Source organism: Xenopus laevis, chromosome 2L, assembly GCF_017654675.1.
Source record: "Xenopus laevis strain J_2021 chromosome 2L, Xenopus_laevis_v10.1, whole genome shotgun sequence".
NCBI lineage: Eukaryota > Metazoa > Chordata > Amphibia > Anura > Pipidae > Xenopus > Xenopus laevis.
This window is the reverse complement of record NC_054373.1, coordinates 117,178,881-117,190,180: the sequence shown is the minus strand read 5'-3', so window position 1 is coordinate 117,190,180 and position 11,300 is coordinate 117,178,881. Positions and strand designations below refer to the sequence as shown.

Sequence of the window (11,300 nt, the reverse complement as noted above, 5' to 3'; positions counted from 1 at the left end):
TTATTAGAAATGGAACTATTAAAAAGGAAACCTACAGTAGCTGGTTCCTCGGTTGTGTAGACAGATGGAAAATAACAGAATGTCCGCTTTTTCTATTTTCCCATTGACCAACTCACCCAACTCTGATAATAAGGGTCCAATGCCTTCTTCCGTTATTTTTTTAATATTTACATATTTAAAAAATTATTTTGCATTCATTTTACTCCTTGCTGCAATTCCCTTTTCCATCTCTATTTTAGCTTGTCTGATAGCTTTTGCCTCCTTGTACCTGATGAAAGTTTCAGCTGTCCCATCTAACTTGAAAGCCTTAAAAGCATGTTTTTTTCTTACACACCTTGACACCCAACACTTTTATCAAACCATAATGGTTTTGCTTTGCGACAACATTCCTTGCTTACAAGGGGAATATACTGACGTACTGTGTATTTATTAAGACATTCTATTTTCCTGCTGTGTTTAACCCTGTGAAAAGTATTTTTTAATTAATATACTGGCAAAGTTTGCATGTCTAAAATGTTGGGGCCTATTTATCATAACGTTAAAAATGATTCATGCTAGAAAAATGTTGTTAAAGGTGTAAAAATAAATTGCAAATTTATCAAGGTGTGTGTTTTATTTTATGTACTGAAAATCAATACACAGATTGAGAAGTGCAGTACTGGGTGGTGTATTTGGTTGCTGTTTTTCTTTTTTCACAGCATGATAAATAGATCCAGTACTGTTTTCGTTTCTTTTCTGCTTTATAGAGTTATCTCTGTAACGTAATATGAAAGGAGACCATTTTATGATCACTATTTCCTCAGTGCTTATCTGTGCAAATCATTCCTAGTAGGCTCTTGAACGAGCTGAAATAAAAAGTTGTCATTCAGCATATTTACACACCTGCTAGCTTTTTCTAACTTGGCAACCTCTTTGCCCCATGTCTGTGTATTTAAGTCACCCATAATAATAACTTGGATATAGTTGTAAAGCTGCCTCCATTTGTAATAGTAGCTGGGCTTTATACTCGTCACTTATATTGGGCACTTTGTAACATACACCAATGATAATTTTCTTTGTAACCTTTAGCCAAGTTGAAATCTCAACCCAAAGGGATTCCACACCCTCACTAGTACTCTCCCTCGTAATTTCTTTAGAGCATGGCTTTAATTCAGGTTTTACATAAAGACAAATTCATTTGTCTTTTTAATCCTAAAAAGGTTTCATTCCACCAGGTGTCAGTGATACTAATTATCTCGTAATTTTCAGCACATGCAATTAACTCCAGTTCTTCTAATGTAACTGACAAGTGCCGTGCTCACCTCCACTTTTTTCAGTTTAAACACTCCTATAACCTCTTCTTTCCCCTAGCACAGCAGACCCCCTTTCACCGAATGCAATCCATCATGGCTGTATAGATTGTACCCCAAGGAAAAATCAGGCTAGTGCTCTAAGAACCCAAACCCTTCCTTCCTGCACCAAGACAAGCATTTAGCTTGCTAAGCTTCACTGTCTTACTAAACTGTTAATATTTCTAAAAGATCCTAGATCTCTAAACTCACTTTCTGTGTGTGGCCATCTTCCTTCAGTTCATTTGACCCAACAGCCACAATGATCACATTTACACAACACAGAAAGGAGTTGCACTTCACTTCAGTGTTCAAACATGTTACAGGACGGTCTGTCCAAATGGCTGCTCAACCTGGCATATATGTCTCGATGGTTGGAAATTATGGTCAGAATTGGTCAAACTGTCCAACCAATCATGGGCATGAATTGCCATACTTAGGTGCTACCCTGCCTCACCCTACCAACATTCTCCTTCCTTGTACTTAGTTCAGTGTTATAATTTGTAAATAAATACAAGATCCCTTGTCTCAAGATAGAAAGTATAAAACATATAAAACATATTTAATATGTACAGAATCTACTTTATTCTAATATGAAATGTAAGACTTCGATAAAGCATAAAACCATTCCAAAATTTGTAGAGAGAAGAAAGGCAATTTCCTTTTCTATAGAGAATCTATAATTAAGCACGCAGAAAAAAATTCAGGTGAATTAGTATCCCCTGCTTTTAAAAAACTTTGCTCGAGCTAAAACATCATTGGCATAGTCTTTTCCTGTAGTGCGACTGTCTACATCAAGGTTGATGATATTTCCTGGACCAGCGTTATATGCTGCAATAGCACCTAAAAGGAATGAAATCTCTATTAGCATGATGTATGAATAATTTTAATTTTTTTTATAGTTTTTTAAATGATTTGCCTTCTTCTTCTGACACTTTCAAAGGGGGGGTCTCTGGCCCCATTTTAAAAACAAATGCTCTGTAAGGCTACATATGTATTGTTATTTCTACTGTTTATTACTTGTCCTTCTATTTGGAAAATCTCCTATTCACATTCCAGGCTCTTATTCAAATCAAAGCATGGTTGCTGGGGTAATATAGACCCTAGCAGCCAGACTGCTGGAAAAATCTAAATTAACTCAAAAATAACAAATAATAAAAAAATGAATTGCAAATTGTCTCTCTATGCCACTCTAAGCAGCTGCACTCGAATTCGGACTTCTCTGGATCAAATCGGGTGCAGGGTCAAAAGTAGTGTGTATAGATCCAAGATTAGTTCAAAGCCCCGCATCACATTTCTGTGACAGATCAATTTTTATTGTGCATATCACACATCCAACATTTTTTCAAGGATATATATATATATATATATATATATATATATATATATATACTATTCTAGCATGTATATTTTCTTGTAACTAATTCTAAAACGCCTTCAATGTTTAAATTAGTTTCCAAATGTCTCATTTTCTTTTATTCAGGAGAGACAGTATGTTATATTATCTGCAACCTTTTCTATGCAGCCTTTCTGAGTTTACAGAATGCATTTTACATAGAAATATACCTTTCAGGTGCTGTTCTATTGACCACGTAGGAAATTTTCTTTTGATGGATTGAAACATGCCGATCAGAATCTCTGTGCCTTGTATAAGGTGCTCTTCACTGTTCCAGAGCCCAGAAATTTTATGGAACCTTTTATCAACCTATAATAAATAACTTATGAATGTAATTCAGTGTATTCAGTACCTACTTAGCTTTATTTATGTGATATACAAAGAGACTATATATTGAGGTAACAGTATAAGCTGAACTGAGACAGTTCAATGAAATAAACCACCTTCTTGTAAGGCCACCAAAATGTTATGAAGCTGCAGAACTGGATTTCGAGCACTTGGAAGTAGTATCTATGATGGCTGTGCATGTTCTCAAGGCAACACTCATGTTGGAGAATAAACAGGCAGAATAAACACTGGGCACAAGCACTTAGATTTCAACATAACCAACTGGCTTTGCAAAGTGCATTTTATATTATGTTGTAATTTGAAAGTGAGTATTGACTTTAAATCAATCCAAAGTGAATAATTAATTTCTCAGGGAACTTCAGCGGCATATATCTTAAAAATACAGCGCAAGGTGCAGAGCGCAGTGAGAGCAGGCACAACATAGCCCTGACTGCCTGCTATAAAGAATTAAAATGGCATTAGCTTGAGATTCTAATGGCACAAGTCTGTTTCACCTATTCATATATCCCTCTGTGGGATGCAGAACTGAAGCAATGGCACTTGGTGAATTGCAAAGAGCATATTTCGACACGTGTATCTTTAATGAAAATTGTCAATACTTGCAACCACTGTCCATAATGGCAGCATTCCTGAATGAGCCCTAAAATTTCTGCAACTCTTTCTTACCTGCATGAGACCAAAAGCATTACCGTTGTCACCCCACCCATTTATAAGAACACTTCCGGCGCGCGATTCCCGAGATATGATTCCAGCAATTACAGCTGCATCCATGCCCTTCTTCTGAGACACAGATTCAATTATAGACTTGTATCTGTTCATCCTTGTTAGGTCTGTCTGTGCCATACGCTCAGAAGCCTGGACACCTATATAATAAAGCAACATTAGAACAATACATGGCAAAAATATACCAATCCGGCTCATAGGCTGAGCCAACACATACTGGAAAAAAACAGGACTACCCTTGGGATCCTTAAAGACAAAAATAATTGGCATACCCACCAATGAAAAGCTTACATATACACTGAAAAATGATATGACAGCCTATGACAAAATATGGCTCCCTTGGTTAGCCCATGAAAACGACTCTCGTTGTATTGGCCCTATACTCATGATGAGGAGACATGCTCAAGGAATACCCAGCAATCAAAATATTCTAACACCAACATAGATGCAATAACAATAATACCCCACCACCATATAACTCAGTTGTCATCAGTTGTAATTCCCTACAGTACCCTTATAAACAATCACAAATCCAACCCACGACGCCTGTTTTCTCTATTCAATACTCTTCTCCATCCCTCATCAACAGTATCAGTCAACCAGACACACTCTCCTCAGGACTTTGCTGATTTCTTTAAAGTCAAAGTAGAGTCCATCCGCAATCAGATCCCTACCTCTACTAATGTAAACCAGTTCCTCCTTCCTAAGCCCCCTTCTGCATGTCTTAATTCCTTCCCTCCGGTAACAATGTCTGAAGTCTCCAAGCTTCTTTTGTCCTCCCCGCTCACAACTTGCCCCCTTGACCCTATGCCTTCTTCTCTGCTCAAACACTGTGTTGCAGAGCTTACCCCACTACTTACTCACATCTTCAATTCTTCTCTAGCTTCTGGAACCTTCCCTTCTCCTTTCAAACAGGCCTATGTAAAGCCTATTCTTAAAAAGGCCACGCTTGACCCAGCCTGTCTATCAAATTACCGTCCTGTCTCCCTTTTACCACTTGCCTCTAAACTCCTAGAGCGTATTGTGTTCTCCCGTATTACTAACTTTCTACACACCCATGATCTGTTGGACCCTCTGCAATCTGGTTTCCGGCCTGGTCACTCTACTGAGACTGCTTTGTGCAGAGTTACAAATGATCTTCAGGTTGCCAAAGCCAAAGGTCACTTCTCCATCCTTCTCCTCCTTGACCTATCATCTGCATTTGATACAGTTGATCACTCTCTCCTGATGCAGATTCTCTATTTACTTGGCATCCGTAACCAGGCTGCATCTTGGCTCTCCTCTTACCTTTCTAACCGATCATTCACTGTCTCCTATGATAATAAAACCTCATCTCCAGTTCCACTTAATGTGGGGGTGCCGCAAGGCTCCATACTATACACTCTGTCTTTGGGAGATCTCATCCATTCCTTTAATTATCATCTGTATGCTGATGATAATCAAATATATTTATCCACCCCTTCATTAACAGCTGAAACAGAGGCTCAGATCTCTAACTGCCTCCTGGCTATCTCAAACTGGATGAACCAGCACCACCTTAAACTCAACCTAACACTGAACTGAATGTATCATCTTTCCACCTAAGCCTGGTCCTACTCCCCTATTTACTATCTCTATTGATGGCATGCTCATTAATCCTGTCAACTCAGCTCGCTGTCTGTGGGTGATCTTGGACTCCTCTCTCTCCTTCTCTGATCATATTAACACCACTGTCAAAACCTGTCACTTTTTCTTACGCAATATTGCCAAAATCTGTCCCTTCCTTTCACCTGATACATCCAAGACGCTCATGCATGCTCTCCTCCTATCCAGACTAGATTGCTGTAACCTTCTACTAACTGGCCTCCCTAACTCCAATCTCTCCCCTCTACAGTCTGTATTAAACACTGCTGCCAGAATTATCCTCCTCTCATCCAAAAGGGTACAGGCCCCTCCGCTGCTGAAGTCCTTATCATGGCTTCCTATAAAACAAAGAATAACTTATAAACTCCTCCTCCTCATAACCTTCAAAGCTCTTCATTCCTCTGCACCTAACTACATCTCATCTCTTGTTTCTCTATATGTTCCTGCCCGAAACCTCCGCTCCACTCAGAGCAACCGCATGGTTTTACCTCCCACTACTACTGCTGTTTCCCGTATTAAACCCTTCTCTCTTGCGACTCCTTATATTTGGAATGCCATTCCTGAATCTCTCAGGAGAGAATCCTCCTTCAATGTTTTTAAAACAAAACATAAAAAGACTACCTCTGGGAGCACCTGGATAACACCTGAACTGGCATTTATACAACAGTGTAACAAAATGTCACCTACAGCACCTTAATACCCCTCTGAATTGTGTCTGTATGTTACCCTCCCATTTAGACTGTAAGCCCTACAGGGTAGGTTCCTCCAGCCCTTTGTCTCCTTGACACTGAGCACTTAATCTGTATTGTAATTACATTTTATATTTCTTTGAATTGTATTTCTAATAATGCACTTATTGTTACTTTTTATTCTGACCCCTTGTTTGTTACTACCTTGTTTTGTTGTACAGTGCTTTGCCCTCAAGGAGCGCTTTACAAATAAAAATATACAAAAAATATACATACATAACTATTGTTATCTTTAACATATGCTAATAATATGTACTCCCCCCTTTTTTTCTCCCCTCTTTCTTTCTTTCCTTTTTATTTCTTTATTAATTAGTTATGTATTAATATGTATCCATTGATAACAGGGTACCGCAACCCGCGGATGACCCATTTCATGTACAAGTTAATAAAACATATCAGTTTAGAATGATACATGGACCAATATCACAAAGATATACAGGTATGGGACCTGTATCCAGAATGCTCAGGACCTGGGGCTTTCCGGATAACAGATCGGTCCGTAATTTGGATCTTCATAACTTAAGTCTACTAGAAAATCATGTAAACATTAAATAACCCAAATAAGGATCAATTATATCTTAGTTTGGATCAAGTACAAGGTACTATTTGAATAAAATCGAGTCTATGGGAAACAGCCTTTCCGTAATTGGGAGCATTCTGAATAACGGGCTTCCAGATAACGGAACCCATACCTGTATAGTAAAAGCAACATTTACAGTGCATAAGACTCAAGGGTAACAAGTAACTGAGTTTCCAGTTTTGGAATGACCATCACCATCCTCACAAATGTTACAAGCTGAAAGAGAAAAGCAGTGTGTTTTACTGTAAAGGTCTGATAAGTAGAAGCTTCTTTCCAGAAAATTGAAGAATGAATGAATTTACATTACTTGCACAAGAAGTAACCAATCAGGTATTTGTTTTCAATATGTAAAGTAGACTGTTAGTAGTGGATAACTGATTGTTTGCTATTGGCAGCTGCACTCGTGTAATCAATAAGCCCCTACAAACTTATTTATATTATAACTGATAATTATTATTTTTTTATTATATAACTAATGTTCTTTGGATGCAAAGATTTTAGTCTACCAATCCCCCAATGTTATTTTACAAATCCTTTTCAGCTGCTGACAAAGTAAAATATCTGGTGCTGTGAATCTGTTTTCTGATGTAATTGTATTTTGGTTTATATTTTAAAGGCATGTTTTGGTTACAAGGTACTCACCACAGACTGTCAGCTTGTCTTGTTTAGCTGTTTGGCATGAAGCTCCTGTGGTCAGAACTTTATTAATGTCACCAAATTGTCCTGATGCACTTACACTGCCTGTAATAGAAAACAAGCTCTGCTGCTTGACCAGGAATAAAGCTGGTATTACTTAATGACCATAGCAACTTGCCAAAGATAACTTAAACCACAGACATACACTTGCCATCTGAGGAATAGTCACAGATTATATGTATTCCAATTATACTGGATATTGCTCAGGCTAATAAAGTGCAATATGTGTAATCATTTTCCTAAAAGGTCCATTGCATAAAAATGTAATTTGCTAACAGAGATTCACTAATAAACTATACTTACATAGCAGGAAGACAAATGGGAAAATCTCAAAGAACATGTTTTCTTCCAAGACAAGACCTATATGAGTAATAAGCAAGAGAGTAACACGTCCAGCATTTATAAAGCAACGTCTACTTTCCACTGTGCATTGCAGCCCCACACCTTTTCTTAATCCATTCCCAGAATAGTTCTGAGTTTGTGCCAGTAACAGTGCTATCGCAAACAATAAACAGAGGGAGCAAGTGCAGCTCAGGAACAAATTGCAGGGCAGCTGTGAAGAAATCAAAATTAGGGGAACATATGAACCTGAATAAAAAAAAGTGATGTTCTGAAGGACAATGTAATGTATTAAGACACTGACACCTTTATTTTTGTTACATCTTCCATAACATTGACTTTGCATACTTCTTATAATTTTGCCATAAAGTATTTGCCCAATGCTTTTACATTACCTATCTGACTATCTGTGAGCCATATTTGTGCAGGAGGAGTCATTAGAAACTTTAACTGACAGGTTAACAAGGGACAGTCAGGTTGGCAAAACAGTCAGGTTTAGAAACTTTAACAATAACTTAGATAAACAAACCTCTCAACAAAAAACGATTAACATGATCTATAGGTGATTTTAGGGGCAGATGCATCAAGGGTCGAATATTAAGGGTTAATTAACCCTCGATATTCGACTGGGGAATGAAAATCCTTCGACTTCGAATATCGAAGGATTTTGCACAAATACTTCGATCGAACGATCAAACGATTCGAAGGATTTTAATCCAACGATCAAAGGATTATCCTTCGACCAAAGAAAGTTAGCGAAGCCTATGGGGACCTTCCCCATAGGCTAACATTGGGTTCGGTAGCTTTTAGGTGGCGAACTAGGGGGTCGAAGTTTTTTCTTAAAGAGACAGTACTTCGAGTATCGAATGGTCGAACGATTTTTAGTTCGAATCCTTTGATTCGAAGGTCGAAGTAGCCCATTCGATGGTTGAAGTAGCCAAAAAAAGACTTAGAAATTGGAAGTTTTTTTTCTTCTATTCCTTCACTCAAAGTTAATGAATTGGCCCATAAATGTACATTCATATTTTAAAAAGTAGTTTTTTTTGTGTTAGTATCACTTTAACAGAACTTTAAGTGCACTTTATACCCTGCACAAATGATTTAGCTGCATTTCTTGAGTCCATGTATTGCCTTTCTTAAAATGTAAGCACATATACATACACTTTTTGTATATGTAGGGACCCATAGGGTTAATGTGCCCTTATGGCTTTACTTCCCTATTCCTTCACTAGTTACTGGGCAAAAGCTCATGTATCTAGTTTAAGTATTTGCATAATCAGGTTATTGGCCAAGAGGTGTAATGACCACTTCCTGCCACACTTCCATATAGTGTTTGGAAAGGGGTGGATCTTCCTCTTTGGCTGCTGGTGTCCAGATTGACTGGTTGTTCCCATTGAACCTGGGTACACCAAGCCCCTGTAAAGCCATTGCCCTAGAGGGACCAGCACCTCTAGTGTCTGAGTCGGGCAGCAGGGAACCCCATGATTGAGGTTAGCTAAACAGGGTTAGTTCTGTCATTGACTCTCTAGGTCAGGTCCGGACTGAGAATTAAAATAGGCCCTGGCAATAAGCCGGCACAGAGGCCCACCCAGCCCCCTAAATATTGACTTTCTATGGCACCTTATAGCAGCCCCTCTGGCATTTTCCAGAACACGCAGATTGCCAGTCCGGGCCTGCTCTAGGTAGAAAGGTAGAGAGGACAGATAGTAGGAGCAGTTGGAGCTCCACCGAGGATAGTAGCAAGGAGTAGCTTCCCAAGGCTTTTGAATTGCCTAGAGTGAAGGGGCAGCAGTGGATTGGGAGTCAGGATTAGAAAGGTGTTCTCCCTGACCACTCCACTGGGTGGGAGCCGGACCACTATGAGGTATATCTGCTGAAGCAATTGATGCACTACTTGACTACCCTGCCTGATGGGAGTCACTTTCCTCCGCTGTGTCATGTAACCTGTTTCAGCCTGTTAAAGCTTGCCTTGACCTCTGTAAGTAAACCCTGGGCTCATTTGTCTTGTACAAATAAACTGTTATTCTTTGGTTCATTAGAAGAATGTCCTGGCACCCATTATTTATATTTGGTGTAACACAGTAGCGTGAGAGTAGTTAAACTACTCCACCTGTGAAATCTTCCATGTAGCAAAGGCCCTAGTGTGAAGTGTTTTGAGTCGCGTATAACCCATGCTCTAACAACTAGCTGGACATTAACCCCTTTTTGGTCTGCCTATTCAGATTAGCGTTACACATATTTAAGATTCAGGTTAGCTGGAACCATAGTCTGGGTGTAGCTTAAAGGGATTCTGTCATGGGAAAAAAGATTTTTTCAAAATGAATGAGGTAATAGTGCTGCTCCAGCAGAATTCTGCACTGAAATCCATTTCTCAAAAGAGCAAACAGATTTTTTTATATTCAATTTTGAAATCTGACATGGGGCTAGACATTTTGTCAATTTCCCAGCTGCCCCATGTCATGTGACTTGTGCCTGCACTTTAGGAGAGAAATGCTTTTTGGCAGGCTGCTGTTTTTCCTTCTCAATGTAACTGAATGTGTCTCAGAGGGACATGGGATTTTACTATTGAGTGTTGTTCTTAGATCTACCAGGCAGCCGTTATCTTGTGTTAGGGAGCTGTTATCTGTTACCTTCCCGTTGTTCTTTTGTTTGGCTGCTGGGGGGAAAAAGGGAGGGGGTGATCACTCCAACTTGCAGTACAGCAGTAAAGAGTGATTGAAGTTTATCAGAGCACAAGTCACATGACTTGGGGCAGCTGGGAAATTGACAATATGTCTAGCCCCATGTCAGATTTCAAAATTGAATATAAAAAAAATCTGCTCTTTTGAGAAATGGATTTCAGTGCAGAATTCTGTTGGAGCAGCACTATTAACTGATTCATTTTGAAAAAAAATGTTTTTCCCATGACAGTATCCCTTTAAGCATGCAAATATAAATGAAGAGACACACTTTAAGGTTCAGTGCAGCGTTGCGGTTTTTTTATTACAAAGAAAATAATTAGAAAAAAATAACGGGATTCAGCACATTTGCTTTAAAAAAGGAATAACAGTCCTGCTTCAGTATAAAAGTGTGTCTAGCATTCAGCGCATAAGTCCCATAAACTTCTGACAAAATTTTCAGCATTCAGGTCTTTTTCTTCCTTTTTCTGTAGCCACACTAGCCGCTATATACAGTTTCCAGCATTTAAAGCACACAGTTTCGTTCCTAGCTACCATTCTAAACTTGACTGAAAAAAAGACAGGTTAATAAGGGAACCTGAGCCAAAAAGGAAAATATGGCTAGACTCTGTCAGCGGGTTTAGAGTTAAATTAAAATCATCACCTAAGATTACTGTCCCATCTCTAAATTTGGCCTCTAAGAATTGCTTTATATAGGCAATTTGACCGGAATTAGGAACATAAACGTTAGCAATGGTATACAGTTGGTTAAATAGTTTCCCTTTTATTATAATAAATTTACCCTCTACATCTGAGATCGAATCTATATACTTAAAGGGAAGATCCTTATGAATCAGAGTA

At 38.6% G+C, this 11,300-nt stretch overlaps 1 protein-coding gene across 1 annotated transcript; it reads right to left on the bottom strand.

The window, feature by feature from the left end:
* Positions 1-1,889: 1,889 nt before the first annotated feature.
* On the bottom strand, positions 1,890-7,877 carry lyg2.L (lysozyme G-like 2 L homeolog). Its single transcript, XM_018245527.2, has 5 exons — positions 7,747-7,877; positions 7,390-7,488; positions 3,739-3,935; positions 2,895-3,033; positions 1,890-2,171 (listed from the first exon to the last, which is right to left on the bottom strand). Exons 1-5 carry the CDS (start codon positions 7,781-7,783, stop codon positions 2,041-2,043), a joined length of 603 nt encoding a protein of 200 aa, XP_018101016.2. The 5' UTR covers positions 7,784-7,877; the 3' UTR covers positions 1,890-2,040.
* Positions 7,878-11,300: the final 3,423 nt, after the last annotated feature.